At 53.8% G+C, this 21766-nt stretch overlaps 8 protein-coding genes across 8 annotated transcripts; 3 read left to right on the forward strand and 5 right to left on the reverse strand.

The window, feature by feature from the left end:
• Nucleotides 1-732: 732 nt before the first annotated feature.
• Nucleotides 733-2467, forward strand: ATEG_00612 (putative integral membrane protein Pth11-like; the record flags this gene model as incomplete). The annotated part of the gene is made up of 2 exons (XM_001210698.1): nt 733-1103; nt 1162-2467. 2 exons carry the CDS (start codon nt 733-735, stop codon nt 2465-2467), a joined length of 1677 nt encoding a protein of 558 aa, XP_001210698.1.
• Nucleotides 2468-3074: 607 nt separating this feature from the next.
• On the reverse strand, nt 3075-3902 carry ATEG_00613 (DNA-directed RNA polymerase core subunit RPB5; the record flags this gene model as incomplete). The annotated part of the gene is made up of 2 exons (XM_001210699.1): nt 3075-3635; nt 3804-3902. The coding sequence occupies 2 exons, from the start codon at nt 3900-3902 to the stop codon at nt 3075-3077; spliced, it is 660 nt and encodes a 219-aa protein (XP_001210699.1).
• Nucleotides 3903-4269: 367 nt separating this feature from the next.
• Nucleotides 4270-6101, forward strand: bfr1 (putative nuclear segregation protein (Bfr1); the record flags this gene model as incomplete). Its single annotated transcript, XM_001210700.1, has 3 exons — nt 4270-4398; nt 4651-5832; nt 5889-6101. The coding sequence occupies 3 exons, from the start codon at nt 4270-4272 to the stop codon at nt 6099-6101; spliced, it is 1524 nt and encodes a 507-aa protein (XP_001210700.1).
• Nucleotides 6102-7751: 1650 nt separating this feature from the next.
• Nucleotides 7752-8363, reverse strand: ATEG_00615 (uncharacterized protein; the record flags this gene model as incomplete). Its single annotated transcript, XM_001210701.1, has 1 exon — nt 7752-8363. The coding sequence occupies one exon, from the start codon at nt 8361-8363 to the stop codon at nt 7752-7754; it is 612 nt and encodes a 203-aa protein (XP_001210701.1).
• Nucleotides 8364-9009: 646 nt separating this feature from the next.
• On the reverse strand, nt 9010-12434 carry ATEG_00616 (glycoside hydrolase family 35 protein; the record flags this gene model as incomplete). The annotated part of the gene is made up of 9 exons (XM_001210702.1): nt 9010-10337; nt 10388-11054; nt 11101-11235; nt 11430-11445; nt 11503-11618; nt 11686-11746; nt 11780-12124; nt 12174-12250; nt 12300-12434. 9 exons carry the CDS (start codon nt 12432-12434, stop codon nt 9010-9012), a joined length of 2880 nt encoding a protein of 959 aa, XP_001210702.1.
• A 1244-nt stretch (nt 12435-13678) lies between these two features.
• Nucleotides 13679-16547, reverse strand: ATEG_00617 (tRNA (cytosine-C5-)-methyltransferase; the record flags this gene model as incomplete). The annotated part of the gene is made up of 4 exons (XM_001210703.1): nt 13679-14000; nt 14057-16177; nt 16263-16447; nt 16524-16547. The coding sequence occupies 4 exons, from the start codon at nt 16545-16547 to the stop codon at nt 13679-13681; spliced, it is 2652 nt and encodes an 883-aa protein (XP_001210703.1).
• A 1026-nt stretch (nt 16548-17573) lies between these two features.
• Nucleotides 17574-19058, reverse strand: ATEG_00618 (uncharacterized protein; the record flags this gene model as incomplete). Its single annotated transcript, XM_001210704.1, has 5 exons — nt 17574-17857; nt 17950-18480; nt 18529-18718; nt 18785-18902; nt 18970-19058. 5 exons carry the CDS (start codon nt 19056-19058, stop codon nt 17574-17576), a joined length of 1212 nt encoding a protein of 403 aa, XP_001210704.1.
• A 610-nt stretch (nt 19059-19668) lies between these two features.
• ATEG_00619 (uncharacterized protein) lies at nt 19669-21386 on the forward strand (the record flags this gene model as incomplete). Its single annotated transcript, XM_001210705.1, has 3 exons — nt 19669-20142; nt 20205-20577; nt 20638-21386. The coding sequence occupies 3 exons, from the start codon at nt 19669-19671 to the stop codon at nt 21384-21386; spliced, it is 1596 nt and encodes a 531-aa protein (XP_001210705.1).
• Between the last annotated feature and the right edge of the window lie 380 nt (nt 21387-21766).

The following is a 21766-nucleotide window of genomic DNA, read 5'->3' on the forward strand; positions in this document are numbered from 1 at the left end:
AAATTAACAACGACTGTGATGGCGATAATGACGCGCTTTATTCTGATTACGATAGAAACGGGGCTGCGCCGGTTATCTCCACCCTCTCTGCGGTGCTGATTCCCATGGCGCTCAACGCGCGACCACTTGTCAAATCCGATCCATTCTCGTCCCTCCGCCCCCCCCTTTATCATTGTTATTATTCCTTTTTAATCGCTCGTTTTTGTTTTTTTAAGGGCCTTATATTCCCCCCGTCAGACGTCACAACGGCGGTGAACCGACAGTGGTCTCCCCCCCATATCCCGTGTCTTAAGCTTTGCTCTTCTAGCCTCGACTCGTACCGGGCTTGGCCGTCAAAGGCGAGGTAGTAATATCTATTGATCAGGCCGAGCTTCTGACCAACATCCTTCGTTCTCTCTCAAATCTCCTCTCTGCGCTCTCGGTCCCTCAGCAGCGGCAGCTAAATAGCTACCCACAACAACAACAACTAACTAACAGACCGACCATAACCGTCATCTCGTGCAGATCCATCTGTGTCCACTGTCGCCCCCCCACACGATTCGCACGGGCTCTGGGGAAAGCTGGCACGTGCATCATTAACCGACTGCTCGCCATGAACAATGTGAGCGTCTTTAAAGGCTCTACATTGTTGGAAGTGCTCCAGGGTCTTGTTCGCTGTACCCTCCTGTTCGACTGTTGGAACCAGCCCCGTCTGCTGCTCTGCGGCCCCTCTGCGGAGGTGGTACATCGGCCATGAGTACATCGCAGTCAGCACTTCTTCACCACGACCCGCGTTCGCTCTACTCCGACATCCCCCCGGATCTACGTACCAGGCTAGAAGACCACCCGACGCTCTTGGTTAGCTGGTGGGCCACCGGGTTTTCCCTCGCCATTATCGTCACCCGCGTATGCGGCCGCTACATCCGAATCGAGCGGTTCTTCCCGGAGGACAAGGTCATGATGGCCAGCATCATTCCGCTGGTGATTCGCATGGCCTTTGTTCACATGGTGCTTGTATATGGCACTAACAACACCAAGACGGAGGGCTTGTCGGCCGAGGACATTCATCATCGCGAACTTGGCAGCAAGCTGGTGCTTGCGGCGCGCATCTTCTATGCGATCTTGTAAGGCACTCTCCCACCAGCATCTTCACAATGAATCTAACAAGCCCTGTTATTGTAGCATATGGACCGCCAAGTTCACAGTATGCTCCTTTCTCAAGCGCGTCGTGGGGATGATGTGGCGTCGATCTTTGCAGCTCTTCCTCAAATTCCTCTACTATTTCCTCGCTTCCACGTTGATCGCCGTGGTGATCGCAACGCTAACTGAATGTCAACCATTCCACCACTACTGGCAAGTCGTTCCAGACCCGGGGCCCCAGTGCCGCTCCGGATATGCCAACCTGATCACCATGGGCACCTGCGATATCATCACGGATCTACTTCTCGTTGCGTTCCCTATCCCTCTCATTATGATGACCCATATGCCCGTCAAACGAAAGGCCTCGCTGGTCATTCTCTTCGCCTTGTCCCTGATCCTGGTGGGCATCACCTGCTACCGGGTGCCCTCGGTGATCTGGCACAACGGCTCCCAGCAGTACCGGTCCCTACTAGCATCGCTGGAAATCCTGGCCGCGACCGCCGTCTCCAACGCGGTGGTGATCGGCTCCTTCGTGCGCGACAAGGGCGTCAAGAAACAGAAGTTCAAGAAAGCGCTGGGCTCCGCCTCCGTCAGCGAGAGCATGGACTACAGCTCCCTGCGCCGCGTGACCATCACCCACCACCAATGGGGCAGCGACTCCGACCTGGCTGCCGGCCTGGGCATCCGTCTGAACCCGGATCTCTGCTCGTCCGACACCAACTGGCCCCAGCCAAGCCCCAACACCACCCCGTTCCCGTTCACCGCGCGCACCGGCACCCTCAACCCCAACTGGTCGTTCACCCGCCAGCCGAGCGACGACGACCGCACCTCCACGACCGGCAGCCTCGACCTCAAGGTGAGCCCCCACGAGTACATCGAGACCACCAAGACCCCGCGCAAGTCGTCCGGCGACGCCGCCACCGCAATGTCGTCCCCCAGCAAGGTCAGCATGTTCGACGTCGGCGGGCTATTGAACGAACCGTCGCCCGCGCCGCACAAAGCCCCCATTCCACCACAGACGGTACCACCGCCCCCGGCTGCGACTCGGCGACCGACTCGCCGCCGCGGCAGCACGGCGTTCCTCCAGGACGTGGGCGGACTGCTGGCGTCCCCGGACCCGGTGCCTGCTGCATCGCAGCCATCCCCGTCCCATCCGCCGCCGCGCCTGGGTGTCCTGCGGACATATTCCAGCGGCCGACGACGCGGGTCCAGCGTGCACTGGAGCGATTCGTCGGACAGCCCGGTGCCGCCGTACCGGGCGGGATCAGACGTCACGGCGCCGATCCCGGAGGGTGCCAACGATGTCGAGCTCCAGGATGTGGGCGGGCTACTTTCGCGGAATTCATGAAGTCACGACGATATGAGCATAGGTGTACCATATGCGCTTGCATTTGCTTTCTTTGTGTTTTATGGAGATTGGATCAGGCTGGCTGGTTGGGAGGGTTCATATTTAGCGACGGCGTTGGGGTTTGTTTCGGGCTGTCAGTAGGCGTCCTAATCATAACAACGAATATACAGTAAGCATAATTGGAGTGATGTCTCTGTTCAGCATCTCATGTCATTGTAGTTTATCGGGGAAGAAGAATGATACAGTCGTTTTAGATTAACACTCAGATAAAGCGTGAGAAAAAAAAGCCATGCCACAGCCCTAGCCATGAAATCACAAGATCTGTCTTTCGCCTATACGCCATGCTGCCCAGAATGCCAGTAATTGGGACAATTGCTTTTTGTCTTTTAGTTTGGGGCCCGTCCGCGTCCCGACTGTTCGCTCTCGATGTGCCCTCCGGCGTCTCGGGCGCGCCATATTCAATCCCATGGGTCGCCGCCACCCAACACGACGACGAGCCCCAGTAAGGCGCTTCAGGTGATAAGCCGGACCATGCTGTCGGGGTATATCAGGATACACTGTAGCCACGGGGGCTCCCAAGCCACCCGAGACGTGCCATTCGCCCGGTTTAGATAACCCAGCGGTAGCTGGCGTACCGACCCGCGGTTTCACTCTTCCGGATGATCTTGACGACCTGGCCGCGACGCAGACCCAGGTACCGGGCGACGGGGTCGGAGACCTGGATACGGGGCAGCTGCGATTCCTTCAGACGGTAGCGGTCGAGCAGGCGCTTCTTCTCCTCGGGGCTCAACAGGACGTGTTTCGGGACGAGCTCGTGGCGGGTAATGTTGACAAGCAGATCCTGCTCCTGGAAGTGCTCGCAGATACGGCCGGGGACGCCGCTGAGGAGGCGCACGGCGGAGGGCGAGATGGGGGTCTGGGTGATGAAGATGCCGGTGTGGAAGTTGTGCTCGTCGACGGTGTGGTTGAAGGCGCGCACCTGTTTGGTGCCGACGCCGCTGCTGTCGGGGCAAAATTCGACGTAGATGGTGCCGCAGTCGGCGGGCGCGGGCGACTGGCCCTGCTTGGTCAGGGGGGTGTATTTCACTTGCATGGCCTCGGTGGGACGGGCTTGGATCTTCATTTTGGCGCGACTGGCGAGCGTTAGAAGGATTCTCTGGGGAGAGGGCTGGGAGAGAGCGCATACTCAGGGTAGCCCAGCGGGTCGGAATATTTCTGCTTGAAGTCGTCGAGGGATATTTGCACTTCCTCTTCTGTGACTTCGTAGCCCTGCAAGAGAGCTGTTAGTCCACTTGGTCCCTTTTTTTCGTCTGGAGCCATCGGATCAGCTACATACTCGATCCTGCAGCATCTCAAAGACGGTTCTCCATGTGCGCCAGAGTCTGGTCATTTCGCGGTCGGCGTCGACCGAGCCGGAAGCGTAGTCGTCATCCATGGTGGGAGGTGAATATAAGAGAGAGAACTAGAGATGAGGGTATTTTAGAAGAGAAGGGAGGAGACAAGCAGGGTGGAAGCAAGAGGAAGATAATGATGGATAAAAATCGGGCGGAAGTGCAAAACGGGCGGAAGCCAAAGAGGAAGGCGGTTAGACCCAAAAAGGAAAGGCAAGGAACGCAAAGGAAAAAAGGAAAAAGAGGCCAGACTCGCTCGCTCACACTCTCCCACCCCGACTCTTTCTCCTCTCGCTTCTCTCCTTTCGTCTCTTCTCCTTCCATTCAATTCTCCTCCTCCCCATTCCTCTTCCTCTCTGTGTTCCACAGAGATTGGTGTCTCTCCCCCCTCCGCTCATCCTCTCCGTCACCATGGCCGCCGACGCCAAATCTGCTCCTGCCACGGAGCACAAAGTGAGACCGACCAAGCCCAACGAGGATGCCTTCAAGGCCGACCTGGCGCTGGCTGAGAAGGAACATGCCGCGGTGCAGGAGAAGCTGGTATGTGGATTCGATGCGACGAATTGCTTTTTTCTTCATCGTCTATTGTCCATTGGGCTGGAATATACTTTGTCTGTTTATTCTGCCTCCCCGCCATGGATCCCCGTCGGTTGGCTGCAGTCACTTCGTTTGCGCTGCACCAATCCGCCTCTCCCTTCTGTCTTATATACTCTCAATTTGTTTCGTCATTTATTCTTCTTCACTATCCGATATGTATAATCGGTCTATTCTTATCAAACTAACTCTCCCCAGAACCAAGTCAAGGCCAAGATTGAAGCCGCCAAGCCCAACAACAAGGACTCGCCGGCCGCAAAGAGACAGCAGGAACTCCGTGCCGAACTCTCCGCCATCCGTCAGAAGCAGCAGGGCTTCAAGGCCTCCCGTTCCAGCACCCAGGAGAAGATCAATGCCCTCGATGCCACCCTCAAGGCCCGCATTGCTGAGCAGAACAACTCTCGCTCGCGCATGTCCTTCAAGAATGTTGAGGATCTGGATCGTGAAATTGCCCGTCTGGAGAAGCAGGTCGACTCCGGCTCCATGCGCCTGGTTGACGAGAAGAAGGCCCTCTCCGATATCTCCAACCTGCGCAAGCAGCGCAAGAACTTCGCCGGCCTGGATGATGCCCAGAAGGTCATCAACGACCTCAAGACCCAGATTGCTACGCTCAAGAAGACCCTGGACAACCCCGAGGCCAAGGCCCTCAGCGACAAGTACTCGGAGATCCAGAAGGAGTTGGACAGCATCAAGGCCGAGCAGGATGGCGCGTTCAAGAACCTGAACGCCCTCCGCGATGAGCGCACTAAGCTTCACGCCGAGCAGCAGAAGAAGTGGACTGCGATCCGTGAGGTCAAGGACAACTACTACAAGGCCCGTCGGGCGTACAAGGAGTACGAAGACGAGGCCTGGAGAATCCGTCGGGAGAAGCAGAAGGCCGAGCGCGACGCCTTTGAGCGCGAAAAGAAGAAGAAGATCGCCGACAAGAAGCTGGAGGAGGCCTCGCGTCCGGCCTACACCGACGAGATCATGACCGCTCAGGGTCTGATCCGCCACTTCAACCCATCCTACGACTTCGCCGCCCTTGGCCTTGACGACAAGAAGGGTCCCTCTGCTGCTTTCCGCGCCGAGGTTGGCCGTACCGTGGACGACTCCAGCATGAAGGGCATGAAGGTTCTGAAGAAGGAGGACCGTGAGGAGGAGTACTTCGTCGGCACCGGTGGTAAGAAGGGCAAGAAGGGTAAGAAGGGCAACAACGCTGCCAACGGTACTGCGGCCCCCGCTGCCGAGAAGTTCAACCTCAACGTCGGTGTGATTGAGGACTTCGCCAAGGTCAAGCTGGACCCCCCGATGAACCAATCTGACGTGCCGGCCGTTGTTGAGAAGCTGGCGGCTAAGATCACGGAATGGAAGAACAACCAGGCTTCCAAGACGGAGGAGGTGAGTTGACGACTCCAATTGACAGATCGGGATGATAGCTGACGAGGTTCCCACAGAATATCAAGAAGGCCAAGGAGGAGATTGCCCGTCTTGAGGAGGAGGCCGCGGAGGCTGAGAGCCGCTCCACCGATCACGCCAAGAAGCCTGCCATTGAGAACAATGGAGTCAACGGCAAGGTTTCTGCTGCCGCTGAACTGAAGCAGGAGAAGGACGCCGCTGCGGACGTGTCCGAAGAACTCCAGAAGGCCTCCCTCGAGGAGAAGGCTTAAGGATCCAGCCCTTATAAAAGATGCATCTGTGCATGTTCGATTTCATGAGCGATTATGCCGCTTTAGATCTGCTGAAGCCTAGCATCTATATCCACATACTGTGCTGTTGCCATTTGTGTTATTTTTTGGTTTGTTATATGCATCGTCCTGACAGCCTTTCTCCCTTTTGCAGACCTGATCGCCACTTTACTTTGCTCCTGTTGCTTTCATACACCGAGGCGGGTTGGAGAGCCACTGTTCGGTCTACCTTTTCCTTTCTGTGTAATTCAAGATTTTCATTCCGTCTTATTTCTTTTCTTTCTTGTGTATCTTGTCTGCTGTGTGAGGGATCCGGACTATATCTCCTCTCTTATTTCTCCTGTTTTCAAAAGTCTGCAGAGAAGTGAAGGCAAGGATGATTTAGCGTTGTTTTCAGCCTGTACCTAAGTAACGATATAAGCGATTGGAAGCAGTTGGAATGTTGCTTTGGAATGGATTGCTTGACGGTCATATCGTGCCAGTAGCATATGTGCCCATAGACCGACCGAGGTTTCCGTGGTGGCAAGGAGCTGCAGCCGAGGGGCGGTGGTTGTCGTCGTCATGAATGAGGTGTTCGTATAGATCCATCGTGGCTGTGAAGGACCATCTGGTTGCCTAATCCGGAGTTCGGCCGCCAAGTGATTTCTCGGCGCCGTGAGCCGTTTCTCCTCTCCAACCTCGTCTCGATTCTCTCTCTGCCATCTCTCACGTCCTCCTCTCATCTCCGTCTTTTTCTCGCCATTCCTGTCGCAACCTTCTTTGCGACTCGTCTATTCACCGGCTACCGACCAGGAGATACCGTGTAAATCGCCGTATCTTCCGAGGCGCTCCGCATCACCCTCTACCAAGCGCCTTACATTCAAGATGTCGTACGGCAAACCAGTACGTGTCGATACCTCTGTCCCTCTACATATATTCGCAACTAACGTCAAGAATTTAGGACGGCCCTCCTCCGTCATATCCTCCCCCCATCCATGACGCCGGCCCCTATCACCCCGGTTCTCCTCCCCCCGGTGGCGCGCATGACTACTACAACCAAGGCGGATATCCTCCTCAGGGCTACGGTCCTCCGCCGCAAGGATACTACGGCTCTCCACCGCCGCAGGGCCAGCCGATGTACTACCCGCCGCAGGGATACCCACCACAGCAACAGGGGTACTATATGGAAGATCGGGGTGGTAGTGGCGGCGGCGGCATCTGCGCCGGTATTCTCGCTGCATTGGCGTGCTGTTGCTGCTTGGACATTCTCTTCTAATTTATCTTGTGTTTCTATACGTCTGTGAATCCTGGGTTCGTCGGATCTTGTTCTTGTTACGGCGCTGTTGGTGCAAAACTGGGTCCACACATTCGTTCCTGTCTTTCTTTCCTTTGATTCTCCATGCTTCGTTACCGCCGCAGCTGTACTGCTAACACCGTCTAATCCCTACTGAAATGCGATGACTCATGAATCTTGACCGGACATACATTCATATCGTGCCGTCTATACGCTGATCATACAGGAAACAAGCCGCAAAAAGAGCAAACAAACAAGGGTATCAACTGGCGACAACAGCCCATCATCATAATCATCACAGCATGACCGCATCTCTCATCTCAAATCAAGCAAAACGCATCGAAACTTATCCCCCAACATCATCGCGAACTCTCATACTCGCTGATCTCATACGGATCCCCGCGCCGCCATCCGCCGCGTGCATTGCGCGGCCTCCTCCCCTCAACACTCGAATGCTCCTCAATAACCTCGACGACATTGCTTTCTTCCGAGCGCGACGCCGACGTCATTGACTCCTCAACGACAATGCGATCCCCCGGCGGCGGCCCCCGTTGCGGCCGACGCACCCACCGGCCACGCCGCCGCCCGGCGCTATCGATGTACTCCTCCTCGACGACTTCGCGCACGCGGCGCGACGGCGTCCGTCGCACGGGCCCGACGTCTACGGACTCAGACATCTCGGTCTCGCTGCTGAAGCGCCGGCCCGAGCTCAGCGCCAGGTAGATCAGGTAGAGGAGGAAGACGAAGCCGAGGACGCTGCCGAGGACGATCCCCGCGACGGTGCCGGGGGCTGGCGAATTGCTGAGTCGGCCATAGGAGGCGGGGATGGAGATGGCGTCGTAGCGTTTTGCGAGGGTTGTTGGGGCTGGGACATGGTGGACAGCGTGGTGGATGGGTTGTGTTGCGCGCGTGTGGTGGTCGTGGTCGTGGTAGAAGGAGAGGAGGTATTTGAGGGTCGGGATTGGGGACATTCTTGTCCTGAATTTTGAGGCTTGATGCGCTCTTTTGGTGGGTGGTGTGGATCGTTCTTGGTTTGTTGATCGGCGATACTATGGATTGCGTAGAGACGTCAACAGTAGTGCAGTGGGTTCATCCCGTGGGTACTGGTATAGAAATATAAATCAAACATAAAGGAATGTGAAGAGTAGAATAAGACAAGTCGCCGGAAGAGAAAAGGAAAAGAGGAGAGGAGGTGGTGACGACGACTGCGGCGGAGCAGGGATATCGGGTGGCTGGGATCAGCCGTCGCGTTCTATACTCCGTCATCCCGACCACTCCCCTCCTTCTCTTGCAACCACCCATCATAACATACAACTACAACACCATCTGCCCCTGTACCTTTTGCTCTTTCACCATCGCCATCACACTCACGGGCAGATACCGTTTGTTTACCGAATTTATCCCGCCGTACTTCTCAGTGGCTTCGTCTCCATACATCTGCAGAATCTACATTCGGGTCGAGTCTCTCAAAGTTGCCTGGCGTCAGGATTTCTTTCAACGCATTACGCACATTATTTGTCATCTCGATATTCTTCGGCTCAGAGACGTCCGGCAATTTCGAATACATATCCTTTGAAGAGATATACACAGGGATACTTCATCGTCCACACTACACAATCAGTACGCCCCCTTCCGCGGCGTGTACTTCGGCTGCTCGGACGCTTCAATTTCCTCCAGCGCAGTTAGCACCGGAGTAGTGTTCGCCAGCTCGATGCTCTCCAGCTTTGCACCCTCCGAGCCCATCGCCCAAAGAGTCAAGGCAATCCAGTTCGTACCGCGGTAGTTCAGGATACCTTCCGGAACAGGGAAGCTCTTCTGAGGCCCAATGTTGCTGACATATTTACCATACTGGTATCCATTCACGTACAGCTGCGCGCGGTATGGCGGCGGGGTGGTGCTGTTTCCGAAGTTGAAGTACAGCGGAACATCCCATCCCTTCGGGATGTTCAGATCGAACTGGGCGGAGTAGAAGCCAATTCCAGGCTTCGACAGTCCTTCCAAGGGACTGCCCGCCTTCCAGGACTTGCTTGGTGGCTGGGGTTGGTGGAAGCCTTGACGCTCGGCGTAAAGTCCTCCCTCGTTCAGCGGTCCTCGCACCTTGTCCATGTAGTCCTCTCCGCCCAGGTTACCAGTCAGCTTCCAGGTAATATCGCTGGCATCACGGCCATCAAGAGCGTAATCCAGGATCCCTCGGGGGCCCTTCATCTCCTCGGTACCCACAGTCCAGTTCTCGTCCAGTCCCATGTTATCAACAACCACGGTGATGACATATGGTTTGCCTGCCTGGAGATGAGGCAGTTTGTAGGTCGCATTGTAGTCTTCATTGGCATTGAGACCATTCCAGGAGCCAATGTGAGTCCCGTTCAGCCATACACTGCTTCCGAAGGCTTGTCCACCCTGGGTGCGGATGAAGAAGCTGGTTTCATTACCCTTGGCCACGAAATATCCCCGGTAGACCAGGTAACCAGTGTGAAAGCCATAATCAGACGAATAGAGGGAAGTCGGGGTCCGAAGAGGGTTGTGGGAATTCTTCGTGGTGGGCAAGTCGGCATCGGTCCAAGCAGAGTCATCATAAGTGGACTGGAGCTCCGGAAGGGTATCCAGATACTTCCATTCCAAGCTCTTGAGGCTCGGAAGGTTGATCTTGGGGGCATTGTACTTGACCTCAGTAGACCAGATGCCGTTCTTATCAACTTTGTGGGCAGCCTTCTTGCCATTGATAATCAAATTCTTGGCCTTTCCTGGGGCACCTATTACTTCGACGGCAGTGGTGGCATTGAAGTCGGCAGTGAGGTGGAGGTCAGTGCCCTGGAGATAGGCAGTCCGCACGAGGTAGCCAGCTTTGACAATAATCGACGAGGCAGTGGTCTTCTCCGAGCTGTAGTCAGTCTTAGCTCCGTCTGCACCGAGCTGAGGCACCCAGTAGTTGTACGCCGAGTTCCTGTCTAGAAGACGGTTAGAATCCAGGAATACTTTCCACGTTATTAAGACTTACCCAAAAGGAGCACTTTCAAGTCGCCAACCTGGACAATCACCCGAGTGGAAGAAACATCCCAACCAACGACGACCGTCTTTCCAACCTGCTTAGAAGAAACGCTTGACTTGGAGCCTTCAAGAACCTTGACGCCAGATTTTGTGGCAATGGCAAACTCATGATGCTCATCCGGTCCGCCGTACAGAACCAGAACTTTGCTATCGCCAAACTTTTTCCAAGTGAAGACCTCGGCAGTAGAGTACACGATGTTGGTCCCAGCCGCGTCGTAATCAACGACATGGATCTTGGAGTCTCGTCCATGAAGGGACAATTCCCCTCCGAGCTGAGGTACAGTCAGATTTCCAGCACTGGTGGGCAGGCGAAGCTTGTAGGAGGTGCTCTCTTGGCTTGTGTAATCTGAATGTCGGACAACGAAATATGAACCTGTGTCCTTGCCGAGTAACGGGGTCACAGCCAAGTCAGATGTGTCTGCATAAGTTCCCGTGGTCAAGTTGCCAGGAGTCGCCAGAAGGTAAGATGGAGAAACCTTGGCGAAATTTCCGAGGAGCTTCAGCTCGCTGTATTTTTCTCGGGTAATATTGCGGGACTCCGACAATGGGGAGCCGTAGTCATAGGATGTATACCCACCGGGGTGGCCGAGGTTGCCCCAGTTCGTTCCGCCGAATGTCTACTCCGGTTAGTTTTGAACCGTCTGGAATGGTTATGCTACATACCATGTAAAGGTTCAGAAGGGCGACACCAAAACTGAAGTCGTTCTTGTAGAACACGCGTTCAAACTCGTGGTTCACCAGGGCAGCACACTTGTCAAAACCAGGTCCGCCCCATGGATCGAACGCGCCGGCTTGGAACTACGTGAGGTTAGCCATGCTCATGAACGTCCATACAGAACTCACTTGCCTCGACAAGAGAGTATGGGGTGCTTGGACTTTGCTGCATATGGAGCGTACGAAAGTTGGTAGGGAGATTACCCTCCGGCCAGACCGTGGGGTTCGCCTGTGCATGGTCAGAACTTATTGCATGCCTTGAGCAAGAGGACTCGTACACAGTCAAATCCGAGTCTGAACAAATCGACGTTAGTACCTTGTGGAGAAAATTGGGCCATAGGCGATACTTACGGGTAGTTATCATGACCGTAGATATCAACTTCGCCAACGCCAGTTCCCGGAGCATTGTGTCCACCAGGCCAGGCATCGTTGCTGATCATAGGAACGACAACGCCGGCATCCCGAGCCTGATCAATTACATATTGCATGTAGTCGCCGTCAGGAAACTTCGCGCCGCAGCAGGCGCCAGAATACTCGTTCTCGGGCTGATAGAGAATCACGGGTCCGCCATTCGTAATCTGGGCCTTCGCGACAGCTGCAGCGATGTGGGCCACATAGCTAGACAGACCTGTAAGAAAATGCATCTTGATGATTGCGAGGGCTTCTATACTTGTCTGTGGCCTTCAAATACCCGGGATCCGCTGACCGAAGGGTGCCATTGACTCTCTGCAGCCATCCGGGGAAGCCACCGCCGGAAACTTCGGCGTTGATATACGGCCCGGGACGAGCAAGCAGGTAGATTCCAGCCTTGGTGGCGGCTTCGAAGAAGGGCTCCCAGGCAAAAATGCCCTCAGCTCTGTATTCGCCAGGCTTACCTTCGAGCAAAGCCCAGTCGACATAGAAGGAAACACAATTGAATCCTAGGGCTTTGATCTTCTGGAAGACGTCTGTCCACAGCGGCGGAACTGGCAATCTAAACGAGGTTACCATGGGGAACGTGCATTGTGTTTTGGACTATTTACCTATAAGGGTGGAATTCACCACTGAAGATCATGATTCTCTCTCCATTGACAAAGAGAGAGTGGTCATCCCAGGTCACCTATAGATAGGAATTAGCATCCGCCGTTGGTGAAGCTCAGACTGCATACATATTTCTGCAATAATTCCCGTTTGGTTGGATCGGGGTGTTCAGTAATGGTGAATCCATTTAGCTTATGGCTGACAGAAGCACCTGCTGCCTGGACTGCCAGCAGAGCTGCAGCACCGAGCGTCAGGAGTCTCATGGTATCCCAAGAAGACGGGTGGTCACGACACAAGAGTTGCAGGAAGATCGACAGGAACTGGTGCAGGAAGAAGAGAAGCCATTGGGGGCATTCCAATATTTATCTCGGAGATATTCCCCCTTACTAGGTACGTTTCCCCCGCATCGACGACAAATCAACATGACGCAAAGAGACGATGGACCCTGTCGGTGTCGGTACCTAATCTGGATGCCCATACACAGTTCGCGTTAGAATGGGCCGAAGATACTCCGTTAGCATGCCAGGCGATGGGCTGCGGGGGATTCGGATGTTTGTGGAAGAAGGACAGTGAGGTAGTAACTAACTAACTACTCGAGGTAGTATGGTAAATAGTGATCTCGGATGAGGAAGTCGGGCCGAAGATCCACCCCCACACGGAGGTTCCGATCAGGACTAGCGCCGATGATCCCGGACCAAATTTCTCCGCACCCCGAGAAAAGGAAGGTCCCTATCTAATTCATACATTGTTCATCACTTTAGTTCTTTACGTCATAGTCTTCGCTCGCCTATGAGTACCTAGATCCCTTCAGAACCAGTGTATACAATGTACAGAAATATATATCTACAGTAGATGGATGTCAAAAGCTGTTCCGGATATTGATAGTCTACGGGCAGTATCCTCATCCCACCAAGCATTGTGCCATCCCCACTAAACTAGTACTTAAAACAGTCGATTTGATAGGCGACAAGCCAAACCTAATAATAATCAAGAAATTACTATGAAACCGGTAGAATGCAAGCAGTCGGCCTGTGCGGGGTTCTACCTCGACAGCATAACCGTCTATACTGAACGATCTCAACGCACAACCAGTAATGCTGGAGGCAGTAAAGCTGGGACACGGTGCATTGGTTATTCTAACAATCAGTTGCGGTTACATGATATTCCCAAGGGTCGTAACCTACCATGCCAGAACTGGGCAATCTGGGGTAGGTGGACCCCGATACGAATGCTCGCGAATCGAATTTAACCGTCAATGGCACCTTCAATCTCGGTAAAATACGCAATATATGCCGAGCCATGATGGCCTGACCTTTACATAAGTGCCCTCAACAGAAGGCGTGCTCTCTCCGACCTGTCCAACTCGATTTCCATAGCAGAAAGGAACTAATGCTATTAAATCTCAATTGCTTTTGCCTAGTACACCCATGTGTTCTCCAGTAATCGTAGCACCAATTGGGCATGGTATATCCCAATAGATCTTAATACAAAACCTCTAAGCTAGCAACTATACAGTCGTGTTGAGCCGATCTTCCTCATCGCCGGCCTTGGTATAAGTCTCCCGCGTCTCAGTCTGCTCCTGCTCATCTTGGCCGAGAGCAAGGTTCTCTTGCTTGATCGCCTCCTCCTCCGTCTCAGTAGGCACGGCGGACGGGGTGTCCTCAGTCACAGGAGTCGCGTCCTGGGAGGCTGCTGCCCGCTTACCAGTCGTGTTAACCACCAGCGTGTCGTCATTGAAAAGCCGGAGAAGCATGGCACGACGCTCCTCCTTGGGAAGCATGAGGTTGATAGAATGCAGGGACCGCCAAAGGGGAAGGACCATCCGTTCACTGGGGCTTAGTCAATCGACCGCATCATAAGAGAAGGGAACTCTGGAAAAACATACCTGAAACCACCGTCCGTAGAATCCGGCTCAACATACAATATACTACATCCCATAGGGATATCCCGGACCCGTTCACCGATCTCTCCAAGATCCTTCCAACCCTCGTCATTGACCTTGGGGAACATCTCGATCAGTAGCTTCCGCAGAGTTTCCTTGCGGTTCAGGGCAACAGCACGTTCAGATCCAAGCCAGGGCTCGAGAATCCGAAGCCCATCGGTCTGAATACGCCATGGGCAAACGCCAGAGCGTTGCACGTCTTGCTTCACGAACATCTTGACACCGCAGTGAACGATCTTCATACCATGGCCCTCATTCGCCTGCAGGATGTCCCGCGTGAGAGGAGCAGTGTAATAGATCGTCTTTGTAGGGTTGCCCTCCGCATTGCGGACCATAAAACGGTCCCGAGGGAACCGGTCCGATGCCTGATAGAACTGGAAAATTGGCTCAATAACTTCGTGCGTAGGGGGCAGATATTTGTAGGGTTCTTCAATCGGCTGGCCCGGCTTTCTCTTTTGTGGAGGCTTAGGCTTGGGTTCCTCCTTTTCTGTTTGAGGGGTGTCCCGGGGAGCAGGGGTGCTGGTAGCCTCGGACATCTCAACATTGTCAGACTCTGTCACCGGCGCGGGGCGGTGGATAGGACGGTCTCCAACGAGGACCTCACTGCCATCTTCGAGCTTAGTTTTCTTCGAAGGAAGCTCGTCTTCCATGCTCTCTGCCTCCCGCTTCGCGGGGCTGATCTGGTTCGTCGCAGAATACGGTGGCTGGTGGACAGCTTCGGCCACAGAAGCATTCTTCTCAGCCTCCTCTTCTGCTTCCCTGTCAGGAGTAACCAGATCATCCAACGCGTCGATCTTCTCCAGAGGCTCGCCCTTTCCGTTCTTCGACTTGAACTCAAGCTCCTCCGTCAGTGCAGCAATCGTGCCCTTCGGGATGACCTTCGAGGAATCCTCCGGCTTGGCCCGGATTTCAGATAGCTTCTCAAGCACGGTGATGAAGAATCCACCAGTATCCTGCATGTGGGGGTAAACGCGCATGCACCGTTCCAAAGGCAAGTCCGCGTTCTCGCCAGTGGGAGGGAACATGCCTTCGGCGATTCTGCCAAGGCCGCTAATGCCTTCGCGCTCCCTCTGCTCCTCGATTTCTTTCCAGCTGTTCCACATCCGGTTCTCGCGATCCATTACCTTCCAGGAGCGGAGACCGGGGGCTCTCTTCAAGCCCGGCAGTTCGTTGCTGCAATCGACGATGCGAACCTTGGCGCCGCCGCCGCATCTCTCAATGGCGCTAGCAATAACAGCCTCATTTTCAAGAGGGTTCATACTGCAAGTCGAATAGACAACTCTTCCGCCAACCTTGAGCATCTGCAATGCGCGCACCAGGATGCGGACCTGCGTGGGGTGCAGACCCAACGCATTGGCGGGGCCCCATTCTCTCCACACTCCCCAGTTCTTGCGTGCAGTTCCATCTCCAGTGCAGGGCACATCGGCCAGAATGCGATCGAACTTCAGATATCTCTGGATCCCCTTATCTTCCGGGCGCTGGGGCAGCTTGATGGAGGGATAGAGCGTAGCGTCGTGATTCGTGACGATCAGGTTGGGCGAGTTTAGACGCTTCATTTGGTGGATCAGCATATGTGCGCGCTTGTAGTCGGCGTCGTTGGCGATGAGGAGACCCGTGGTCCTGCCATCGTCGTTGAGGCCTTCGGGACCGAGAGGCTCCGGGCCGGCGGTTCCGGCCTTCACTTGCTTGGAAACCTCCAGCATGGCCTCCTCTTCGCCTGCGTGGATCATCTCCATGAGCTGCGCGGATTTACTACCAGGAGCAGCGCACATATCCAGAACCGTCATGCCGGGCTTAAGGTCCATCAATAGCGGGGGGATCATGCTAACCACCTCCTGGCGACTGATGTTTCCCACCTCCGTCTCCGCGACAAGGAACTTTTGGAATGAGGCGAAGGGTGCGAATCGCCGGACGACTTGCTTGGGTGTTGTCATCGACCAGGCGAGCTGATCTGGGTACCACGGGACTGGGCGGGGAGGTTCGACGAAGTTGCCTTCATACTGGATAGACGTGATCTCGGGAACGTAATAGTCCTTGAGTCTCTCCTGCACGGCGAGGGCGTGTCTGCACTCTCACACATCAGTATAAGTAGAACTCATCGCCAATGCGTGGCATCATGTCTGCTGGGAAAATTTTTTGAATGACGTACCCTCGAGAGCCAGTGAAGCGGAAGCTGTTGGGGAGATCCCTGCGTAGAGCATTCCAAAACTCCTCTTTCTCTTCCTCAGGAATGAAGCCTTGTTCATTATAAAACTGCTCGAATTTCGCATTGGTCCTGGGAAGATCGGCCCAGTTCTGCCGCTGAGCGCGTCCGCCGCCGCGGCCGCCGCCACCCTGTGGAATTGTAAGTATTTGTTTCAAAGAGGGGGCGCAATATGTTAATAGAGCGACTGCATGGAGCTCAACGTACCTTTCTACCGCCACGTTTACCCATGGCAATTATGAATCGTCAATGATGTAGAGCTAAATGCTGGTAGACTTGAATTTCGGAGCTCCAAAAAACAGCCCACGCTGGAAAGGTGCTGGAACATCTCTCGGCCCGGGGTTCCGCATTAGGTAAGCCCGGGCTCTCTGTAACTAACTACATAACTAACCTCCTATGTGTACGGAGTGATGGGGATACAGCTAAATGGGATTCAGGATCTAGGTAGTGAGGGGAATAGCTGTTGTAGATAGAAACGATGATACCCGTTAAACTGTCCCCAGGATTGCCCATAGCGGCGCGGAAGTCTTCATTTTCGATGATTCCGGAAAAGACGCCTTGATTGTAGCCTGGTGTTGTCACTATCTGAGCCCAGTCAATCACCTGATACATTTTGCCAGTTTGTATATCATACCGATTAGAACAATAGTCATTGAACAAGCCCAAAAGAATAACAGCTTGGAGGGTAAACCCCGTCCCGAACATGTTAAGCTTCACCATCTTGACACTGAGATATCCCGGGTCCCTCCAAAACCAGCATAAAGATTGAGCGATACATAAGCAAAAAATGGTGGAAAACTGATCCCACATCCAAATAAGGCAGTCCGAGCCACGGGTTACCCCCGGACACCCACTCCCCGGCCCGACGTCATGCTATACGGCTGTCTCCGCCGACATGCTCAGGAACAGGGACGGTTTCTTGGCCCCTTGTACACATTGATGCGAGATTGTGGGTTTTTGTGGACCCGTACAGACGAACACCGCGGCGTATGGGGTAGATTCATCAGTCGGAGAACGAATATCATGCAGGACCGTGACGCCATTCTGCGGGCCATCTCGGAGATGGGAAGGAACTCGGCAAGGGACTCGAACAATCAGGTAATACAGGAGGTAAAAAGAAAGTGCCCAAGTCATAGCCCGTATAGGCGAATGAATGGGGAAAAAGTTGGTTCGAGAACAACCCATAGGTTTTCCCTTTGGTATTGTCAATCATCGAAGATGCTGATGTATCAAGTATAGACATTCGCAGAAGAGACATCAATCAAATGGCCAATAACGCTCGTATTCAGCTTTCTCCTCGTCATTCTCAGCCAGTTGTTCCAATATCTGAGCTTTGACTTGGTCAAGGGCTGCTTTGCAATCATCGCATTGCTCGTGCTCAATGAAACCTTTGTCCGGCCACAGATCACCTAGTCTCTCCTTAGCTGCTGCAGCAAGCTCGGTGCCCGCTACCGCGCCATCACAATCCAGTTTGATACGCTCGATGTCAGCTTCCGAAAACTCGAATGAGAATGGGGTTTCGCTCGTGGTAGCAAGTAAGTCTGCCCAAATGTCCTTCAGATCAACCAGAAGCGATTGGAAATGGGCCTCGCCGTATTCGAACATACGGTGGGCAAGAAACATAAGACCGTACGCCGCAGTCTTTCGGAATTCCACTGCTCGATACAGATCGGGGTTTTTGGCATGCATGAGTTTCCGCCATCCGATGAACACGTTTTGAACGGATACTCGTGCACAGCTGCGGACCTCTCTTCGGGGGAAAGACCTGCAAGTTGCGGCCGTGGTGCCAGGTCGAGTGTCTCGGGCTCGAGGCCATCCCAGTCGAGAAATGCCGGGTCGGGGTTTTGGTTGAACAGAGGCGAGATATGACAAGACTGCCAGTCGATGATTCCCGTGATCTTTTCAGGATTATTCGGATCTACGAAGATATTGTCATCATGCAAATCATTATGCCAGAGATATGGAGTAGTGATAGTAGTGTCCTTTGGGATAAGGGTGTCGACAATTTGTTGATACCTTGCCAAGGCAATCAGTTTCTTTTCCGAATCCGGTACATAGAGCTCTGGGCCACAGAACAAGGCATTTTGTTTTGGAAGCTTCAAAGACCGGATTGCATTCGCTTCTCGCACACCGACCGCTCGCAGATATTGCGTTAGCGATGCCCCTGTAAGCACGTCAGCATGGCACAAAGATTATATAGAGTCCATCGTACATGGTCCTCTCTCGATATCTAAACTTGATCGGTTTGCATCAAACCAGTCGCGACCTGTAGCTGGGCCAATAGCGAACTCCGACCCCCTTACAGGCTTGCCATCCTTGACATAGTAGTTTCCTGCTGGTGGTTGTACGTCTCCCACATAGTACAGACTGCCGTAATGAGAAAATGAAACGTTCAGCCATTGCTTTTGTAGACGTGTCAATGCAAGAAGCACTTATAGCTTCTGTGGCAGCTTCATGGTGTCCCAGACTTGGGACAGAGGAACACCCTCAGCTTTATCCATGATGATGAATTCAGCCCCAACGGGGTGCGATTTTGCTTGTGAGTTCCACGCGTAGACCCGACGGGCTGGAGTGTCAAGTATTTTTCTGGCCTCCCAAGCCAGTCGCGTTAGCAAGGTTCATGTAGCATTGACAGAGTTCATGATGGACTTACAAAGTCCATCGTGGCGACCTCGCCGGCCGTAGTAAAGTGCGGAATGCCAGCATTCGGATTAGGCACTTTGGCCACAACTTCTTGGCCATCTTCCATAGTCATAAGATATGCTTTGTTGAACATGCCATCGGGGTACTTCTTGATAGAGATACATTGGCTGGCGCCGACCGATTCGGCTGAAGTCCTCGCGAGCCTGTTCATGTCGAACCTGACCTCTCTTTTGCGAAGATTCTCCGCCTCATCTACAATGAAACGGCCACGCGTGAATTTGAAGAATTCATCATTGGAATTCCAGTTCAGTGCAGATGAGCGATGCGTTGAATCGCGCTTGGGGGACGATGGGACTTTCGAGATCGAGCGGCGCTGGTGCGTCTGGGTTTGAATTATGGGTCTTTGAATATACCCGCAGCGACGCGTGGGTAGGAATCGGCACATCTTCCCTGGAATGGATTCTTTGGTGGTAAAGCCCGTAAAGAAGGGTAGGTGATGTTGATGCCCTAAGAGGGATGTCATGCGCTGCTAACCGCCAGCAACCACCCATTATTGGCTCCCCGGACTCACTACTATCGGCCCCCGGCCCGAGTCCCTCATTGAGGAGTCCCGGCTTCAACTTCCCCAGATCCCCTCGAACTTTCCGACTATCACTGCACTCCGCTTCTCTTAACATTGGCTACTATCAACTATCGTGAGAAGGGCATCATGTCCCCTGAGGAACCCCCTCAAAAGCGCCAACGCGCCTCTCAATCCCAACATATACCAGCCCCCCCGCCCGTCCCGGAGGCTACTATTTCCGGCCCATCGCCGGGGGAATGGCACGCCCGCCATCCGCTGTCGCCAGCAGACTACAACAGCCATAACTACAGCTCCCCGCACTCTGGCGCAACATTCGACTCTCCATCCAACGGGTGGTACCAAGATGGCTTCGCCCAAGACCCAGGGTTCCTGGCCTCGCAGGAAGAACTACGAGGAATACTCTTTTCGCTCGCGCACTCGGCTGCGCCCACGCGCGCAGCAACGCCCGCTGGCGGGAGACTAGACGATAAATCGACCGATCAGGTAGAGCCGTCTGTCTTTCCCCTTCCTGCGCAGCAGTGGGAGTTGCTTCGGCCGCCTCTGTCCAGTACTCGGCGCGTGGAGTACTTGAAGAATTATATCACGCAAGTTGCGCCGTGGGTAGGTGTTTTATATGTTGTGGATTTTCCTGGGTTAAGGAGAAGGCTAATAGTGTATGCTAGCTCGATATGTTTGACTCACAATGCAGCTTTCAGCAGCAACTTCCCGCATTAGCACGGACGTTTCCGCCGCTTTCTTATGCCATTCTGGCTATCTCTGCAAGGCATCTGGAGCGCAAAAATGGCATCAAAGATCAGTTTGATAGTCTCGAGCTGTACCAAGAGGCAATAGGACTGTTGAGTCCGGTCCTTCAGGTCCGTGATCCTAAGATTGTCGCCGCCTGCGTTCTTTTGTGTTGTTTAGAGATGATGTCTGCACGCGCCCAGGACTGGCGCCGCCATCTTGAAGGCTGTGCGGCCTTGTTTGATGCATTTGGCATTCACGGGTTTAGTCAAGGCTTGCTACGGGCCATTTTTTGGTGCTACGCTAGAATGGGTCAGTCATTGTCGGTGATATGCGTTACAGTATCTAGGGTGCGAGGCTAAGATGGAATAGATCTCTGTGGTGCGCTTATCTCCGATGGCACCCAAACCACTCTCTTACATCCTTCCAGATGGATCCCCCCAAGGTATCCGGACGAAGACGCTCACACTCTATTCCGCGATGTCAAGTCGCCGGATATGCATGCAAATTACGCTGTATACTTATGTGCACGGGCAACAGAGATTGTATCAGATCGCACCAAGTTCCTGGAGTTGGGGGAGCAGAACGGATGTACCTTGGAGCTATTCAGCTCACGTTGGCTCCAGCTTTGGAATGACCTGCAGTGTTGGCTGGCTGAGAGGCCCTCGGAATTAATCCCTATCCAGACGATGAACAGCAAGCCCTTCCCACGCATCTTATTTGCGCATTGGGCGGCGATATCTTCAAACCAACTATACCACACAGCATGCATTTTACTGCTGAAAATGATGCCAAAGTCGATCCATCTCCCTCGATCTCCCAGCTTATCCACGCTCTGGCATGCTCGTCGCATATGTGGCATCTCCCTCACCAACCCCCATCAGGGATGCCTGAATAATGCCATTCAGCCTTTGTGGATTGCAGGCAGACTGTTCAGTCACGCGTCGGAGCACGAAGAGATCGTCAAGTTGATCCGGGACATTGAAGCGAATACGGGTTGGGGAACTTGCTGGCGAATTCACGATTTGGAAGTCTCGTGGGGTTACAGTACTCGTCGAACGAAGAGTGACTTAAACCAGCAGTTTTTCCGACCACATGGATCACAGAGGACAGACTCCTGAACGTGACGTCCTTCTCTGCAAGACTTTTTTTTTTTCTCTTGTCATGTGCCGTCTAAGAAGGACCAGTCCTCTCGTACGCGCGATAAGTATTCGCCGACATCCCAGCCAGTCAATTTCCGAATCCTGTCAAAGCCTTGTATAATCTCATTCTGTTGAGATTCATGGGTCATGAACCTCGCTGCAACAAGAAATGAGGCTAGCAGGCAAGGGTCCCAGCATTCTCGCCGATCATTATTCAGTGCAATGCCACAAATACGTTGCGCATGCCATAATGGAGACAACGCCGGTGAGTGTGGTTTATTGATCAACGCAGTCCGTGGCTTACACTGTAACAGTAACAACGTTGCGGTGTGATATATCTGGTTGCTGAAAGGTCCGGC

Source organism: Aspergillus terreus, genomic scaffold (assembly GCF_000149615.1).
Source record: "Aspergillus terreus NIH2624 scaffold_1 genomic scaffold, whole genome shotgun sequence".
Classification (NCBI taxonomy): Eukaryota; Fungi; Ascomycota; class Eurotiomycetes; order Eurotiales; family Aspergillaceae; genus Aspergillus; species Aspergillus terreus.